At 36.0% G+C, this 20,079-nt stretch overlaps 3 protein-coding genes across 17 annotated transcripts in view; 2 read left to right on the forward strand and 1 right to left on the reverse strand.

The window, feature by feature from the left end:
- Positions 1-20,079, forward strand: part of LOC127508063 (uncharacterized) — a 292,618-nt gene that overhangs the window by 15,200 nt on the left and 257,339 nt on the right. The window lies entirely within an intron of this gene.
- LOC127508065 (SLAM family member 5-like) overlaps positions 765-20,079 on the forward strand; it is a 45,619-nt gene continuing 26,304 nt past the window's right edge. The window contains exons 1-2 of the mRNA XM_051885659.1: positions 765-1,219; positions 1,410-1,721. Coding sequence (XP_051741619.1) covers positions 1,180-1,219; positions 1,410-1,721 — 352 coding nt within the window. The 5' untranslated portion in view covers positions 765-1,179. The remainder of the gene's footprint in view (positions 1,220-1,409; positions 1,722-20,079) is intronic.
- The window catches only part of LOC127508050 (uncharacterized), a 383,187-nt gene continuing 368,840 nt past the window's right edge, over positions 5,733-20,079 (reverse strand). For 13 of the 15 annotated variants that reach the window (XM_051885611.1, XM_051885613.1, XM_051885602.1 and 10 more), the window contains 4 exons: positions 19,581-19,892; positions 15,385-15,696; positions 6,777-7,076; positions 5,733-6,696 (listed from right to left, as the gene is read on the reverse strand). In XM_051885611.1, coding sequence (XP_051741571.1) covers positions 6,557-6,696; positions 6,777-7,076; positions 15,385-15,696; positions 19,581-19,892 — 1,064 coding nt within the window. In that variant the 3' untranslated portion in view covers positions 5,733-6,556. Of the gene's footprint in view, positions 6,697-6,776; positions 7,077-15,384; positions 15,697-17,014; positions 17,373-18,299; positions 18,401-19,580; positions 19,893-20,079 lie in introns of those variants that run through there. The other 2 variants (XM_051885598.1, XM_051885604.1) reach the window with 2 other exon arrangements.

Here is a 20,079-nt window from a genome sequence, read left to right on the forward strand (position 1 = left end):
TGATTTGCTGCTCAAGAAACATTTATGATTATTATCAATGTTGAAAACAGTTGTGTACTTTTTTTTCAGGATTCTTTGATGAATAGAAAGTTCAAAAGAACAGCATTTTTCTGAAATACAAAGCTTTTGCAACATTATAAATGTCTTCACTGTCATTTTTGATCAATTTAATGCATCCTTGCTGAATAAAAGTATTCATTTCTTTAATTTCTTTCCAAAAAAAAAAAAAAAAACTGACCCCAAACTTTTGAACGGCAGTGTATAAAGTTACAAAAGCTTTTAATTTCAGATAAATGCTGTTCTTTTGAACTTTCTATTCATCAAAGAATCCTGAAAAAAAAGTACACAACTGTTTTCAACACTGATAATAATCATAAATGTTTCTTGCAAAATCATCATATTAGAATGATTTCTGAAGGAGCTAAAATACTATATTTAAATTAAATAAAGTCTTCAGTGTCATATTTTAAATTGTAAAAAAACCTCACAATATTACTGTTTTTGCTGTATTTTGGATCAAATAAATGAAGCCTTGGTGAGCAGAAGAGACTTCTTTTAAAACATTAAAAAATCTTACCGTCCAAAAACTTTTGACCAGCAGTGTCTTGGTGTGAGATGACTAACCACTGAGATAATGTTGATGAACTCATTAGCTCAGAATTGGATTTCAATAATATTTCAATATTTCATAACATGACATTTTAGCAAACTTCTGCATTTTAAAAGCAACCTTTTAAAAATACTGAACTGGGAGGAATGGGAACATTAGTCAGTAATTCTTCTTAAACTTCACCGTGTCTACACTGGATGTGACCAAAGACTTCAGAAGCCATTATAACCCGTGTGACTGTACACACTGGACACCGTTCTTCTTCTGCGTGCTCTAAACACTCACCATACTAACAGACATGAAGGTAGTAAAAGTTTTTACTAAAATAGGTCTATAGATGAAACCCGTATAAGTGAGAAGCCACAGGCTGTAGAGCCTCTGAAGGGAAGTGCTCTAGAGGAGCTTATCATTCACTCTGAGCTTCACTACAGACCGACAGCACTGTCCTCTCCTGATCTTCTGCCACTTTCTACCTTTATTAGACCATTTCTGCTGGGATTTACTTTTCTAATCTAGCAGCTCTTTTTATTTGAAACCATTAATCAAAATTCAAAAAGAAAATATTTGACATGGGTGTATTCATCTGTTTGTGTTTATGGAGTCTGACTGGTAAGTATTTTATGGCTTCATTTCTGTGTTTATTATTACTTGCCCACAAACAAACCATTCTGTTATTATCCATCTTTCGTTTTCATGTTTCAGACTAATATAAACATTTGTTCATGATGTTATTTTTCTTATTCAATGATTGTTTTGAATTGAGAAAAACTCCAAATGTGGTGTTTGTGTTTGTGTTCAGGTGTGTTTGTTGCTGATGCAGTGAAGTCAGAGTCAGTGACTGAGGGAGAATCAGTCTCTCTGAACTCTAGTCTCACTCAAATACAGACACATGAAGAGATCGAGTGGAAGTTTGGTGACATTCTCATAGCTAAAGTGAAGAACAACAAGAGCGTGTTTTATGATATTGATGATGAGAGTTTCAGAGACAGACTGAAACTGGATCAGACTGGATCTCTGACCATCATCAACAGCAGAACCACAGACTCTGGACTTTATACAGTCTCCAGCAGCAGCAGAGACACGATCAACACGATCAATCTCACTGTCTATGGTGAGGAGAGGATTACTATCCTGTTTGATGATTTGGGTGTTTCTTTAGTGTTCAGTTTTGGTTATAGACTTCAAGAAAATAAGCATATTAATAATGTTGGAATAACATTACTGACTCCTTTGTCTTGTTAAGGCTGTAGCATAAATTCATTTTATGCTGCTGAATAACTTTTATTCAATAGTCCTGCAAATTTACAGCTTGATTGTAAATGAGGCATTATAAAAATTTTCTCAAATATTTAACTTAAAATTTGCATGCTTAATTTCACAAATTACATCTCTTAATTAATCTCAAGCTTTATAGTGCCACTGTTATCTATATTCTCTCACATTTTCCAGCTCGTCTGCCTGTTCCTGTCCTCACCAGAGACTGTTCTTCATCTTCATCATCATCATGTTCATTGTTGTGTTCAGCTGTGAATGTGAGTCATGTGACTCTCTCCTGGTTCAAAGGAAACAGTTCATTGTCCAGCATCAGTGCATCTAATGTCAGCAGCAGTCTCTCTCTACCTCTGGAGGTGAAATATCAGGATAAAAACACCTACAGCTGTGTGCTGAACAATCCCATCAGAAACCAGACCAGACATCTCAACATCACTGAACTCTGTCACACATGTGCTGCAGGTACGACAGCGCTGATATATTTGTTCATTTGCTGAACTGATCTCTGAAGTTATATAGTTCAGATATAGTGTTTGTTGAAGGTTAGATTGACAGATTCATTCACTTTAACCCTTCATTGTGTCTACTCTGTATCAAGGCGAATCCTCGTTGATCATTGGACTGATCTCTGCTGCTGCTGCTGGATCTCTGTTGATTGTAGCTGCTGTCGGGATCTTCTGCATCTGCAGGAAGAAAACAGACCAAGAGGGCAAGTATTCCTACTGCTGAGATATCTGTACAAATAGTTTTTAAAGGCACAGTAAGTTTCACTGCTAGAAGTCATGACTGTACGAGAACATATGAATGTTGTCTGCTGAACACAAAAGAAGATATTTTGAAAAATGTTGGAAACCAAACAGTTGACAGTAGCTACTGACTTCCATAGTGTGGGGAAAAATACTGTTGAAGTCAATGAATGTTTGGTTACCCACAATCTTTAAACTATCTTCTACTGTGTTCATCAGAAGAAGGAAATTCATACAAGTTTGGATCAACTGGAGGGTGAACAAATACTGACAGAATTTATTTATTTATTGGCTAAACTATGCCTTTAATGCGCTCTTGTGTGTAGGCCTAATTTCTTATGTGTCTCATCATAAGCCTCCATTACTAATTCCAACATGTCATTTAAGAGCTAGTAATGGAGCCATCGATGTGCAGACTAATTTGGTTATTATACACCCTTATCATAGTAAAACCATGTTTTTTTTTGTTGTTGTTGTTTTCTGTTGCTGTTGTTTTTTTTTGGCACATTTGTATGACCAAAAAAAAAAAAACTTGTTTAAAACAGTTAAACCATGGTTAATTTGTGGTTACCATCATTTAACTACATGATTCATGTTTTTTTTTTTTTTTTTTTTTTTTTTTTTTTATTCATTATTAAAACCATGGCTCATACCTTACACTTCAACCAATCAGAATCAAGCATCCCACAGCCCTGTATTATAATATTAAAATAATGAAAATCAGTGCTGCAGAAAAAACAACAATAATTCTTTATTTGTCATTTTTGTTGAAGCAGTTCAGAGCGGTGAAGAAATCACATACGCTGATCCCACATTCTACAAACGAAGAGCACAGAAATCGGTAGGAACTTTATTTCTGTGTGTGTGTGTGTTATTTGATCAAAACATCTGGGGCCTGTTTCAATAAGGAGGTTCAACCAACTCTGAGTTAAAACTTGAACTCTGAGTTGACTTACTCCGAGATGGGAAACTCTTGAGTTTTCTGTTTCAGAACAGCTGAATTCAGTTAGTTCAATCGACTCTGAGTATGTTAACTCTGAGTTAAGCACGTGCACCACGACTATGAAAAGCCATGATCAATGGAGCTCCGATATTACGATTCACCATGGCAACAGCACCTGACAAAAAGATGTCCGCATACTTCAGAGTCAATACAAGTTTAATTCTTATCACTGTTATAATATCAAAGGTGAAAACTGGCAGAATGGTAAGTTATTGAACTAATATTCATTTTCATTTTCAAAAAAAGAAGAAGAAAAAATAATAATTTAACAGGATGCAATAATAAGAGTGTAAATGATTTTATCATTATTAAACACTCGCTATAGGCAATTTACTTCCACTTTTAGATCATTTTCTTCATTTTTATTGAAAATAAATGCCTTTCTGATGTGATATGTGATGGGAAAAGGGAGAATAGCAAGCTCGGCAGAAGGCCGATTCGAACCCAGTCAATCACGTCACAAGTTAATTCTCCACACCCAACACACTACTGCCTACACCACTGCAGCCACAAGAATGAGTGTCAATTTTAACCTGGTCTGACATTGTAAATTTGCACTTAGTAATAGACACTCCGAATAATCTTGTTTTCCGTTTGCATTAAGATTATTTTTATTACCACGCTGGCGGATATTGATAATTTTACTTTAGTGAAATGCACTTAATTTAGATCCCCCCAGGGAAACAAGACTAAATATCTTATATCATTTTCTCTGAGTATAAGTTACCTCTCTTTCAGAAACAGGCTTGACTTACCCTGCTTACTCGGGTTTGATATACCTCCATTTCTGCAGCAGAAAACCCAGTTTTTCCCTCATTTCAGGGTTAACATACTCAGAGTTTTCACTTAACCTCCTTTCTGAAACGGGCCTCTGATTTGATCTAGATGTGTATTTGTGTGTATAAAATAAATGATAAATGGTCAGTATTGTTCTTGATAACTACATCTGTTTTCTTACAGAGAGCTCAAGAAGATGTGGCATACGCAGGAGTCGTCATGCGACACTGATAGAAATGTGCTCCTGTTGAAGGGCTGTTAAAAAGGAAATGACTGGTTTTATTCCAGGGCTCTGAGCAGTGCTTTTGTTGTGTGTATGTTTGTAGATTGTTCTGCTATAGTAATGTGTTCAGACAGTTTTGTATTTCTCTGCTGGAGCCTGTATGAACCTGATTGAGCTTCACCTGCTCAGTGAACATGTTCTTTCACAGCTCTCTCACTGTGATGTTTTAAAGTGTAAAATGTTTATATGCAAGTCGTTTATTTCAAAATCTTCATATTTTATTGCTTTGACACTTATACCTTTACTCCCATTTTGTAGTTTATTGCTCATTTTGCTGTTTGATATTTTGTTGTAAATACAAAATAAATATATACATAAACAATAATATAAATGATTTCCACTGATATCCTCTATTTCATTGTGTACTATATTTCAAAATAACATCTTTTGTCTGGTCACATTCACATTCTGTATTTACTTACAACTATTTTTAACAGACACTTTTATTCAGAAAATAAAATCTTCTATGCCATTCATTGAGATAAAATAAAGTTAAGTCTTTAAAGTTAAAGACTGACATTAATCAATAAACATCTGAAGAAAAAATGATTTGGTATGAATGTTGTGTGAAATTATGTGATAAACAATCCCTTAAGCACCTGAAAAACATGAAGAAGGCGTGAAGTGTGAAAGTTAGCCAGGATGATCAAGTATGAATCCGTCTTGAGCCAAGGATTTCAATGACATAAGACACTTGAGCCTGTAACTTTAGGAGTTATGAGCAATTTTGATCCCAGCCTGATCACTTTTAGGGGAGAATAGTGATCCTCGGTAATTTTAACAATTAAAATAGAACAGACGGACGTGTTAATGTGCTAATGTTCTAAAAATTAACTGTCACCTCTTGTTTAGAGACACTTTAATGATTAACACGCTACAGTTTAATGCTCTTCTGATAAAATAAACATTGATAATCATTCTTTCATGACACCGAAACTCTCAGGAGCTAAAAGTGTCAAAAGCTGCAGTTACTTCTGCTTTTATGCATGTGAATGTGTGAGAGAGAGATGAAGTGTGAAAACCAGAGCAGAAACTGACCAGTGCATGGGAAATTTTGTTTTTAATACTGAACAAATACATTTAAATTTGCTTCTTTTAAACATTTTTGAAGATTATAGAACTATGAAATATAATGAGTGCTACAGGGTCTAAACCATCATCTGTGCTTGTGTTGTTTTGCCAAAAATTTGAGACTGAGGAGACGATTGAATTCTGATGAAACAATGACTCTCTCAGACAGTGAGTCTCTCATACAGACCCTGATGTAGCGCCTACTAGTGACTGAACTTTTAAAATTTTGAGGATTTTCACAGTAGGCCTCTATGTATTTTCAGTAAATCCTATTGCTGGTAGATGTTGTAACTACAGGTCTGGAAACACAAGACATCCTCCTTTTCTTAAGATCATTTAAACATAATTGTGTATTCAGATGAAATTTTTTAATCTATGTTACATGTATTACCAGTGACTGATACTTCTTTGGATGTTTTCAGGATGATGTTGTACGTTATCCTGTTCTAAAATGTATAGTGTATTTTAATTTTTTTAAAGGACCGTTAAGATTTTATAAAATGAATTAACATTTGACTTAAATCAGTGGTTGTCCTGGAGTAGCTAGCACCAGCCCTGCACATTGTGTATGTCTCCCTAATTTGACACTTCAGGTCTTGCAGTCTCTACTAATGAGCCAATGAGTTAAATCAGGTGTGATATCTATCTATCTATCTATCTATCTATCTATCTATCTATCTATCTGTCTGTTCATGAATGCTATTTACTCAAAAGGTTTCTTGTAATATACTTTAATCTCTCCAGTCATTCTGGATCATCTCCATCTTCCTGAGAGATTAATCAGAGTTTGATGGTTATTTCTGGACGCTCTTCTTCTGTTGAAGACTTCTGGATCTGATGTCATAAACCAGAACAACCACAGTAGCCACACCCACCACAGCAGAGAGAGCCAATCGGATCACAGCTTCAGTAAAGCCACAACAGTGGATACTCTCTTGTGAGACAAGAAATGAGCAATGTTAAAATAGAAATTTTGTTTAGTTTGTGAAAAAATATATAGTTCTGCTGTCGTACCTGCACATGTGTGACAGAGTTGAGTGTTGTTGAGGTGTTGAGTCTGGTTTCTGATGGGATTGTTCAGCACACAGCTGTAGGTGTTTTGATCCTCATATTCCACCTCCAGAGGTAGAGAGAGACTGATGCTGAGATCAGACACACTGATGCTGGACAATGAACTGTTTCCTTTGAACCAGGAGAGAGTCACATGACTCACATTCACAGCTGAACACACCAATGAACATGATGATGATGATGATGATGATGATGAAGAACATTGTGAAGAGTCTCTGCTGATGTCAGGAACAGGCAGACGAGCTGAAAAATATTGGAGAAATTTACATATAAGTGGTTATTAATATTGTGTCATTACTGCAAAAAAAAATGATGTGTTGGATTTACTTAAAATATGTATGCACAGTTTTTGCACCACACTTTTTAAATAAATCCAACTTGAAGCAATTTTATGTAAAACTAACAAGAAAAACTGTTATAGGTACTTATACAAACCCGATTCCAAAAAAGTTGGGACACTGTACAAATTGTGAATAAAAAAGGAATGCTATAATTTACAAATCTCATAAACTTATATTTTATTCACAATAGAATATAGATAACATATCAAATGTTGAAAGTGAGACATTTTGAAATGTCATGCCAAATATTGGCTCATTTTGGATTTCATGAGAGCTACACATTCCAAAACAGATGGGACAGGTAGCAATAAGAGGCCGGAAAAGTTAAATATACATATAAGGAACAGCTGGAGGACCAATTTGCAACTTATTAGGTCAATTGGCAACATGATTGGGTATAAAAAGAGCCTCTCAGAGTGGCAGTGTCTCTCAGAAGTCAAGATGGGCAGAGGATCACCAATTCCCCCAATGCTGCGGCGAAAAATAGTGGAGCAATATCAGAAAGGAGTTTCTCAGAGAAAAATTGCAAAGAGTTTGAAGTTATCCTCATCTACAGTGCATAATATCATCCAAAGATTCAGAGAATCTGGTACAATCTCTGTGCGTAAGGGTCAAGGCCGGAAAACCATACTGGATGCCTGTGATCTTCGGGCCCTTAGACAGCACTGCATCACATACAGGAATGCTACTGTAATGGAAATCACAACATGGGCTCAGGAATACTTCCAGAAAACACAATCCACCGTGTCATTCGCCGTTGCCGGCTAAAACTCTATAGGTCAAAAAAGAAGCCATATCTAAACATGATCCAGAAGCGCAGGCGTTTTCTCTGGGCCAAGGCTCATTTAAAATGGACTGTGGCAAAGTGGAAAACTGTTCTGTGGTCAGACGAATCAAAATTTGAAGTTCTTTTTGGAAAACTGGGACACCATGTCATCCGGACTAAAGAGGACAAAGACAACCCAAGTTGTTATCAGCGCTCAGTTCAGAAGCCTGCATCTCTGATGGTATGGGGTTGCATGAGTGCGTGTGGCATGGGCAGCTTACACATCTGGAAAGGCACCATCAATGCTGAAAGGTATATCCAAGTTCTAGAACAACATATGCTACCATCCAGACGTCGTCTCTTTCAGGGAAGACCTTGCATTTTCCAGCATGACAATGCCAGACCACATACTGCATCAATTACAACATCATGGCTGCGTAGAAGAAGGATCCGGGTACTGAAATGGCCAGCCTGCAGTCCAGATCTTTCACCCATAGAAAACATTTGGCGCATCATAAAGAGGAAGATGCGACAAAGAAGACCTAAGACAGTTGAGCAACTAGAAGCCTGTATTAGACAAGAATGGGACAACATTCCTATTCCTAAACTTGAGCAACTTGTCTCCTCAGTCCCCAGACGTTTGCAGACTGTTATAAAAAGAAGAGGGGATGCCACACAGTGGTAAACATGGCCTTGTCCCAACTTTTTTGAGATGTGTTGATGCCATGAAATTTAAAATCAACTTATTTTTCCCTTAAAATGATACATTTTCTCAGTTTAAATATTTGATATGTCATCTATGTTGTATTCTGAATAAAATATTGAAATTTGAAACTTCCACATCATTGCATTCCTTTTTTATTCACAATTTGTACAGTGTCCCAACTTTTTTGGAAACGGGTTTGTATATTTGTTAAATATATTTGTTTACTCAACATTTTTTACTTAAAAACACCAGTTCAAACTACCAAGTAATAGTAAGTTGTGTTGAAACAACTTAGAAATTTAATTTAAAACTTACTGTACTGTTCCAGAACATTAAATGTCTTTAGAATAAGCCAATAAAACATACAATTAGCAGAAAACAAAGCATTTTACTTCATTTTTGGACAGCATTTCAACAAAAGGTTTTCACACAATTAGTACAGAAATAAAGCATTTTAGGTTTTTTGACAGAGATTGCAATACTACTCTGGAAACAACAACAACTTATATAGTCTGAAACCAAAAATCATGACTGTAGTACTTCTGAAAAAAAAAAAAAAAATGTGACAATTTGACAAAAAGAAAGTTCCCATCATCCATGAATCCACCTTCGTGATCAGTGTGTGTGCTGTTCCAGTTCCTCAAGGTCACCATGACCATCCTAAAGAAAAGCATAGCAAATGTGTATTTACTTGCATTACTTTGTAGTTCCAGATTGTTTTATATTTTTCCCACTGTAAAACATTTATATAACACAAAATGAGTTACAATGTTTTGAAATAACAAGAAAACACCTTTATATTTAATAAATAAATGTTACAGTTTGTTTCATTTGTTTTATTGGGGGTGAAATTGATTTACTTCCATTATTAAGTTGATTATTGAGTTTTGAAGTAGGGATGTTAATTTACACAAATTCCCATGATCCACCGTCATTTAAATTAAAAATCAATTAATCATTAACCTTGAAACTGCAGTACAGGGAGTGCCAATTTCACTCAACACACCAGCTCCCTCACCGGCCTTTTTTTTTTTTTTTTTTTTTTTTTTTTTCCCGCTAGTAGGATTGAAAAATGAATCAATGTGATTTATGCTAATTTGCAAAAGGTTGTTTTGCTATTATACAGGTGCTGGTCATATAATTAGAATATCATCAAAAAGTTGATTTATTTCACTAATTCCATTCAAAAAGTGAAACTTGTATATTATATTCATTCATTACACACAGACTGATATATTTCAAATGATTATTTCTTTTAATTTTGATGAATATAACTGACAACTAAGGAAAATCCCAAATTCAGTATCTCAGAAAATTAGAATATTACTTAAGACCAATACAAAGAAAGGATTTTTAGAAATCTTGGCCAACTGAAAAGTATGAACATGAAAAGTATGAGCATGTACAGCACTCAATACTTAGTTGGGGCTCCTTTTGCCTGAATTACTGCAGCAATGCGGCGTGGCATGGAGTCGATCAGTCTGTGGCACTGCTCAGGTGTTATAAGAGCCCAGGTTGCTCTGATAGTGGCCTTCAGCTCTTCTGCATTGTTGGGTCTGGCATATCGCATCTTCCTCTTCACAATACCCCATAGATTTTCTATGGGGTTAAGGTCAGGCGAGTTTGCTGGCCAATTAAGAACAGGGATACCATGGTCCTTAAACCAGGTACTGGTAGCTTTGGCACTGTGTGCAGGTGCCAAGTCCTCTTGGAAAATGAAATCTGCATCTCCATAAAGTTGGTCAGCAGCAGGAAGCATGAAGTGCTCTAAAACTTCCTGGTATACGGCTGCGTTGACCTTGGACCTCAGAAAACACAGTGGACCAACACCAGCAGATGACATGGCACCCCAAACCATCACTGACTGTGGAAACTTTACACTGGACCTCAAGCAACGTGGATTGTGTGCCTCTCCTCTCTTCCTCCAGACTCTGGGACCCTGATTTCCAAAGGAAATGCAAAATTTACTTTCATCAGAGAACATAACTTTGGAGCTCTCCGCAGCAGTCCAGTCTTTTTTGTCTTTAGCCCAGGCGAGACGCTTCTGACGCTGTCTGTTGTTCAATAGTGGCTTGACACAAGGAATGCGACAGCTGAAACCCATGTCTTGCATATGTCTGTGCGTAGTGGTTCTTGAAGCACTGACTCCAGCTGTAGTCCACTCTTTGTGAATCTCCCCCACATTTTTTGAATGGGTTTTGTTTCACAATCCTCTCCAGGGTGCGGTTATCCCTATTGCTTGTACACTTTTTTCTACCACATCTTTTCCTTCCCTTCGCCTCTCTATTAATGTGCTTGGACACAGAGCTCTGTGAACAGCCAGCCTCTTTTGCAATGACCTTTTGTGTCTTGCCCTCCTTGAGCAAGGTGTCAATGGTCGTCTTTTGGACAACTGTCAAGTCAGCAGTCTTCCCCATGATTGTGTAGCCTACAGAACTAGACTGAGAGACCATTTAAAGGCCTTTGCAGGTGTTTTGAGTTAATTAGCTGATTAGAGTGTGGCACCAGGTGTCTTCAATATTGAACCTTTTCACAATATTCTAATTTTCTGATATACTGAATTTGGGATTTTCCTTAGTTGTCAGTTATAATCATCAAAATTAAAAGAAATAAACATTTGAAATATATCAGTCTGTGTGTAATGAATGAATATAATATACAAGTTTCACTTTTTGAATGGAATTAGTGAAATAAATCAACTTTTTGATGATATTCTAATTATATGACCAGCACCTGTAAGTGTTCTTTTCATCACGGAAAATTTGGAGTGTATTTTTACTATTTGACAATCTTTCTGCCATCTGCATGTTGATGCCCCATAACACTACAGCCTCATTTACCTTCATTTGAAGTAAAATTATCCCAATTATTTCCTGCGTCTGCTGCTCGTTTATGGTGCATAACCACTCACCCTAATGATGCCTAATGAACCTTGCTTAATCAATCACTGATAAGTTTTATCGATTAAATTATTAATGCTGTGGTGGAGCGGTGATGAATATTGCTTTTGTAAATACTTTCCAACATTTCTGTATTAAATGTATCTTTTAACTGCATGCAAATTACAGCGAAGCTCAACACTTATATGGTGCAAAAAGGATTTAAACAGTGAATTTTGTATCAATCTGTTCTGGTAAACTCAGAGATGTTGATTCAGACGGCAATTAAATTACCACACGGCCTTGGTAACTGTCAAAAAACAGTAGTCAGTTCAGCCAGGCATTTTTATGTGGGTGGTGAGAGAAAAACACTGACATTCTGGATTCGGGCAGCAATATAATCACCAACCATCCCCTGTAAATGCTGAAAATATCTTACGTCCCCATGAGAAACAGTTACTGTCGACAAGGACTTATGTCTCTCTTATCTGACACGCTCAGCTGAGTTCATGGAGCTCTCTCCGGACGAGCTGATGATCTGAATCAATAAGTGTTAAATAAGGGAGACATGCAAAAATGTGCAGAACAGGGGTCCCCAAGACCAGGATTATAAACCACTGCCATATATAGTGTTAGATGTGTTCAGACACTCACCTGGTGATGCCTGATGAGATCATTAGTGTTGTCAGAGAGGTACAACATTAAACACTGAATCAACTTCTCTGTATATCTGAACAGGTTTGGTCTGAGAAGTACGTGAAACAAAAAATGGATTTTTATGGTGGATACACACAAGCTTTTATATCTAAACTGACTGAGAAAAATATGTCTTCAAAGCAGACAAATCACCCAAAATGCAGAAAATATGCAGGTTCACCTTTTTTCTTTTTTTTTCTTTTTTTTGGCAAAGCCATTTTTTCAAAAACAATTAATAATCAAGTGTGAAATTAACAAAAAATGTTACCTTCAGAAATTGTTCTAACAGGATCCACCATATCCTGCTATTTTTGCTCCACAACTGTTCACACTAAGATGAATGGAGAGAAAAATAACAGTATTGAACAACATAAAATATGATTAGGCTAGCTTTTTAAGTTTTTATTAGGGCCTGAGCACTGATGGTGTGAGGACCCTATTGTAATTGCTGAGTCAATTCTTCTTCTTCTCTGAAATGAATCTAATTTTTGAGGGCCTAAACATGCTCAAAAACTCATGAAACTTTGCACACACATCAGAAGTGGTGAAAATTTACATTTGATATGGGTTTCAGAATTAGGTGTGGCAAAATGGCTCGATAGCGCCACCTACAAAATTTCAATCAAGCGCCCTTTGCACTACGTTTCACGTACAGGTATGAAATTCAGTAGACAGATCTAACTGCCCAATACCTACAAAAAAGCCCCTGGGTGCAAAATCTGAAAACCAACAGGAAGTGAGATAATTTGAATTTTCTCTGCAAAATTTGTGCAATTTTTTGCCATTTCCAGATACAGTGTCTGATCTGCCCCAAACTTCACATGTTTGATAATAGTCCGGGCCTAAAGACATCTACATGACAATATTCATTTATAGTCAAAGTGCCACCTGCTGGAAGCAGGAAGTGTGGTGCATCAAAATGGCCTTGCCATATTTCTCCTCTATTTATCCACTTAAATGAATATCGCCCACTGTTCACAGTTTTCCTAAGGCCACTGGGTGGTGCGAGGGCCCTTTCTTCGCTGCTTGTGGCTTTAATTATATATTCTTTTTGGAGCTGAGTGAAAACTCAAGTTAACTAACTCAGTTACGTATATAAAATACAAAATTTGAGTAACTGTATTTCATTACAGTTACATTTTAAATGGATGGTAATCAAATTACAGTTACATTCGAAAAGTATTTTAAATGATCAAAGTGATTACTTTGATTTTTAATGTCATTTATTTCATTTAAACATGAATGTAAACTGTGACGGGCAATTCATGTAAACAACTGGTGATTCTCTGACTCGGACAGTCTGCATAATCATCCTAAGCTACAGTTCTGCTCATAAGTTTAATTCCCCTGCAGAATATGCATCATTTTAATAATTTTAACTAAATAAGAGGGATCATAAAAACTGCATGTTATTTAGTACTGTCTTGAATAAGCTTTTTCACATAACAGATGTTTACATACATTCCACAAGACCAAATGACTGAATTTTTATAAAAATTGCCCCATTCAAAAAGGTACATACCCTTGAATCTTAACTGTGTTGTCATTACCTGGATGATCCATGACTGTTTTCATATTTTGTGATAGTTGTTTGTGTCCCTTGTAATTGTGAAAAAAGGTAACTGTGACTTTTTAATCTCACAATTCTGACTTTTTTCCTCACAATTGTGAGATTTAAACTCACAATTGCATTTTATAAAGTCAGAATTAGAAGATTTAATCTCACAGTTACAAGTTATGAAGTCAGAATTGAGTGATAAATTGAGTGACTTTTTTTTCTGAAAAATTACAAATTTATATCTCACAATCTCACTAATTTTCTCACAATTCTGACTAGACAATTGTGCGTTTATATCTCACAATTCTGACTTTTTTCCTCAAAAAGTTTTTATCCTTAGAATTCTGACTTCTTTTCTCAATATCGCAATTTCAACTTTATATCACGCAATTCTGAGAAAAAAAAAAAATAAAAACTCACAATTACCCTGTTTTTGTGTTACATACTTATGAGTATTCCAAAGTATTCTAAAGTAGGCTATTAAGTTATAAAAACTTGGGTAATCTATTTTGTGATCTGTAGTGAAATACATTTTAAAAGTAACCTTCCCAACCCTGGTTAGTTTTTATCTAATGCAATGTTCATGAATACATGCAAACACTATGCATTTAAGCAAGCACTCAACAATCTGTTCAATGGAAGCGCGCACATCTATAAAATATACTTGTGTGCAAACTGGTTTCTTGATTCATGTGCAATAAACTCACATGTACAAACTTGATGTATAGATAGAACTAGTTGCAAAGTATTCATAAATAACACATAATTGCTGAAGAATTCGTAGCAGTTCAAACTATGACTTTAACAAATCCCCATGACTACAAATGAAATAAACAACTGGACGTTAGACGACACACTCATATTTTATTTTGTTAATATAAAGCTAAACTTTAGCTTACCTCCTTTCACCATCTTCACCACATTGTACTTCAGAAAATGTTGCGTTGTGCTTCCAGTTTAGGAATAAACCCATCTAACATATAAATGTGTGTTAATGAATGTTTAAAAAGTCAAAATCTAATGTTTTACTTTGTTAATATAAAGCTAAACGTTAGCTTACCTCCTTTCACCATCGTCACCACATCACGCCTCAGAAAACGTATTGTGCTTCCGGTTTAGAAGCGCACTAACACAAACAAGTGTTTATGAATGTTTAAAAGGTCAAGCTCTAATATTTTACTTAATGTTTTTAAAGACAGTTTACCTGACAGAGTTCTCGCTGTCTTCATCACATCACTTAAAATGGCTCCAGCTTCGCTCATTGGCTGGATATAATATTTGCATATCACGCAGCTCACAAATACGTCAAATTTTAAGTTAGGTTTACTTAATTTTAACCAAGTTGTAATGCTAGTTGATGTTACTTAAATTATTTTTCATACACTTTTATTTTACATTTTTGTGTGAGAATTTGTATCTTAAAATTTTGTAAGTTATAAATTATATATATATTAGTTTAATCTGTTTTTCTTGATAAGTAACGGATGTTGAGCCAACAAATCTTTTTAGCATACATAAATAACAAAAATAACATGCATTTTGTTTCTGCAAGGTTAATGTAAACTTGACTAGGACTGTAAATAAAATAAGTAATTCTCTCCTCACCATAGACAGTGAGATTGATCGTGTTGATCGTGTCTCTGCTGCTGCTGGAGACTGTATAAAGTCCAGAGTCTGTGGTTCTGCTGTTGATGATGGTCAGAGATCCAGTCTGATCCAGTTTCAGTCTGTCTCTGAATCTCTCATCATCAATATCATAAAACACGCTCTTGTTGTTCTTCACTTTAGCTATGAGAATGTCACCAAACTTCCACTCGATCTCTTCATGTGTCTGTATTTGAGTGAGACTAGAGTTCAGAGAGACTGATTCTCCCTCAGTCACTGACTCTGACTTCACTGCATCAGCAACAAACACACCTGAACACAAACACAAACACCACATTTGGAGGTTTAGTCTGATAAAACTTGACAATATTAGAGGAAAAATGAATGATGGAGACAATAAAGTTCAGAATGGCTTGTATGTGGACAAATTAATATATAAAGAGAACTAGAAATACTTACCAGTCAGACTCCAGGAGAACAACCAGAAGAAAATGAATGTATCAAACATTTTTTAACAGTTTCAGAAATGTTACAATAATCAAGTCCTGCACTCTTGAAAATGTCGATTGTTCTGCCAGTGTGTAATGAAGATTTTTAGAGAAATCCAGCAGTTAAACTCGTCCAGTAGCTCCTCCCACACAGACAGTAATTCTTTTAAGTTTCAGAACTTTTTCTTTCTCAAAACAGAATTAGTCTTTCATTTCATTTCTTTTGGATCTTGACGGACACAACCCAGCATCTGAAATAAATAGAGGTTTGGGGCAAAAATGTCTCTAAATTTGATGTGATGTTGTTCCTGGAGAGCCTCTGAATGTCTGAACGTCTGGAGTCTGACACACTCAGTTCAGTTCATGAATCTTTTTTAAGAGCCACTGACCACTTGTTTTAATAAAGGATAATATTTTGATCATATTATTAGAAATAGTTCCCATTCTCTCCTTTCTGTAACTCATTTTGAGAAGGCATGGCAGTATCTGAAGGGAGGAGTTTAGTTTCACTGAACCACTTTCCAACAGACCCGCAGATTCATTCGCTTTAAGAAACATTCAACGTTTTCACGAGTGTCAGGATCCGACTATTATCACAGTTCTGTTGTCAAACTATTTCATAAAAACTGCTAAAGAAAATGTTTATTTTCATCAGTTTGTGCTTGTGTCAGGCTGGTGAGTATTTTTATGGCCTCACTTCAGTTTATTTTATCATTTGCCTACAAACACATTATTCCATCATTCATTTTGCTTCTAATATTTTCCAGTTGTATAAAATTAATATAGTCAGATATTTTTGTTGATGCTGCTGTCCCTTTCATTGACTGTATATTGAAATGAGTGAAGAATTAATTCGAGTTATTATGTGTGTTTGTGTTCAGGTGTGTTTGTTGCTGATGCAGTGAAGTCAGAGTCAGTGACTGAGGGAGAATCAGTCTCTCTGAACTCTAGTCTCACTCAAATACAGACACATGAAGAGATCGAGTGGAGGTTTGGTGACATTCTCATAGCTAAAATGAAGAACAACAAGAACGTGTTTTATGATACTGATAAAGAGAGTTTCAAAGACAGACTGAAACTGGATCAGACTGGATCTCTGACCATCATCAACAGCAGAACCACAGACTCTGGACTTTATACAGTCTCCAGCAGCAGAGACACGATCAACACGATCAATCTCACTGTCTATGGTGAGGAGAGAATTACTGTCTGTTTGATTTATTAATTATACATTATGATTAAACTGTATAATATTTGTTTATCAGCTTGTTTAATTAAATTTTTTTCTGGATCGGTGAATGATGAGAGATCCAGTCAGAGGGTCCAGCTTCATTTGTCCTCTGAATTCATCAGACCATTGAGGTTTCCAACAGTTCTCTCCAGTCATTTTAACTATGAGTTTCTCTTCAAACTTCCACTGTATTTTAACATCCTTCTGTATTTCAGTATAATAGTTCAGAATGACAGGACGTTCCTTCAGCGCTGATTCATTCACTTGTCCTGCAGCAGCACAGAAACAGAGAAATAGAGATCAGAAATTAGAAACAGAAAACTAACAACATCAGACAACAAAGCATTACTGATCAATTGTTCAACATCTCAAATGTTTCATTTACTCAGTTTATGAATATCAGTAATGAACTCCGCTTTCTCTGATTCTACCATGTTACGTGTTAAGATTGTTGTCCCCTCCCCTTTTGTTATTTGTTATTGGTTTCTTCCTGTTTTTCCGCTCTCTGCTGTCTCTCTCTGTTCTAGGTGCTGTGATTGGTCAAGTAATCTGTCCATCATGATGAGTCATCTCATAGAACATCCGATCATTAACGGGTTCAGGATAAAAGACGCCGTGGAGAACGGAAGGGGAGGGAGCTTGGAGTGTTCGTTGGCTGTGCCATTGTTTCATGCTGCTGTTTAGTGGTGGTTCGCTTGCTTGCTTGTTTGATTGTTATGGAGTTTGATACCGAGAACGTCTTACCTGAACTAAAACTTCCTCAGCCCGGAGTTAAAGAAAAGGAAAGTATGTCACGTGACTTACATCTTACACACACGCAGGATTGACTCTGTTTAGACACATTAGGGAAGGAGCGGGCGCAACCTTGTGTAAGTTTTGTTCTGGTAGTTAGTGAAGCTTTAGTTATGGCGTGAACGCCGAAGATTCCTTTATTTTCTGGTTTTGTTTTCAGTTAGTTTAGAGGGCGGGAATTAGTTAGTGAATGTTTTGGTTTTGTTTTTTTGTTTATTTAGCGCCGCTCATTTTCTTTCTCTCTGTGGCTTGCTTTAATTTATTATAATTTCTTTTCTTTGTATATAGCTGTAAGTAGGGATTTTTGGTTGGTGTTTTCTTTTGTGTAAACTTATTCTTTTGGTGAATAAAGCGAACCACTTTTTGTCATGTTGATTGTCCGTGTGTCACTCACCCACAGTACTCCCCAGAGACCAAGATTATAGGTTGTGTTTAAATTTTATTATGTGCGTCTTCCTCATACCTCTATGCCACCAGGGGACGTAACATACCATATTATAGAAATCTACATGAAGATATAAATGAATTAAATGAGTCGACCTCAAATCTAATGTGTGTTTTGACCATCAGAACAGCCTGAAATCCACACAACAAACATCAGACTACAGATTTTGTTGAGCTTGACTATTTAAAGATCCTCTTCTAAACTAAAAGGAGCAAATACAGAAAAAAAAGGGTGAAAATAGTCTGAATTCACCTCAAACAATAATTTGCTCAAAGAGCATCTGACATGTTCCTCTGCTCATTCCAAAATGCCAGAAAAACTTTCATTGTCGATCACAAGACAGATAACAAGCAAACATCAGCCTGTTTCACACTAGACGAGTAAGTGAAGCGTATAAAAGCTTGCAGGAACAGGATGTGAGTGAGTTAAATCATCAGAGAAGTCCTGCATTTCCCTCAACATGTTCCTAGTCAGGGTGTGAATTACTCACTGAAAAGAAACCTTTTGTCCATTGCTAATTTTAGTTCATGTTAGTTCCTAATGATGCTACATAACTTCATTTTAATAGCCTATAAAAATTGCCATTTGAGCATATTTACATAAGTCGAAATTGTAAAAGACTTTAAAAGTATTGTTAGTTCAAGTTAACTAAAATTTAAGTCCTAAATTTAGGACTGACATGAGATGTTTTTTTGAATATGACCCCTGAACTGTAGTTGATTCTCTGAGAAGTCAAAGTAAATTGTTGACACGAGAGATCTAATTACCATTAGAAATTGAATGAACAAATGTGTTTAAAGAGAATCATTAACAGCATGTTTTGCTAGCTTTCTACATAAAGTGGACAGCCATTTTCAGCTCTCTCCAGAGATGTGGGTTCAAGTCTTGGCTCTGGTGGGTCACTGAAAGACTTGGACAGGTTTTCATGTGTCTATACGGTGAACTGCTCATTAGATTAGGAGACTGTGCACAACAATTTTAGTCCATGTGCAATAAAACAGTGAGGAAAACTGAAGCAGTCCACAGAAAGCAGATACTGATCTGTTTATCCTAAAAGTGTAAGAGCTTTATTTGCTGAAGGTGAGTTGAGGAGATCGTCTTGTGAATTTGGAACGACATGATGGAGAGTGATTGAATGATGAATGAACTTACATTTTTGGCTGAACTATCCTTTATGAACGACACAATGTTGATCTAAAATAAAAATCATAATTACAATGAAAGTAAATATTTCACTCACCAGAAACAGTAACTCTGAATAACTTGAATGAGGTTTTGCCATTTCTGATGATCTTTAGTTTGTATTCTCCAGTGTGGAAAGTTTCGATTGTCTTGATGGTGAGATCTCCAGTCTGAGGATTCAGATCCACTTTGTCTTTAAATCTAACATCACTGTACTCAGACTCTTCTTCACACTTATCTTTTGTGTTTTTAGCTACAAGATGGCTGTCATCTCCAAACATCCAGAATATCTTATCTCCTTTCTGTATTTCAGGATTGACACGTAGAGTCACATCCGCCCCCTTCATCACTGACACTGACTTCTCTTCATCTGTCAAAGAAACAGAGAAAAATACAAACAGAAATCAGAACCAGAAAACCAACAGCAGCAGAAATAAACAGAAGAAACACTGACATATCACACCTGACATACTGGATCACAAACATATCATTTACTCTATTTAAGCTGAAAAGAGCTCAACTTCTCATTGTAGAAATCTGAATGTAAGTATAAATCT

This window comes from Ctenopharyngodon idella, chromosome 3 (assembly GCF_019924925.1).
Source record: "Ctenopharyngodon idella isolate HZGC_01 chromosome 3, HZGC01, whole genome shotgun sequence".
Lineage (NCBI taxonomy): Eukaryota > Metazoa > Chordata > Actinopteri > Cypriniformes > Xenocyprididae > Ctenopharyngodon > Ctenopharyngodon idella.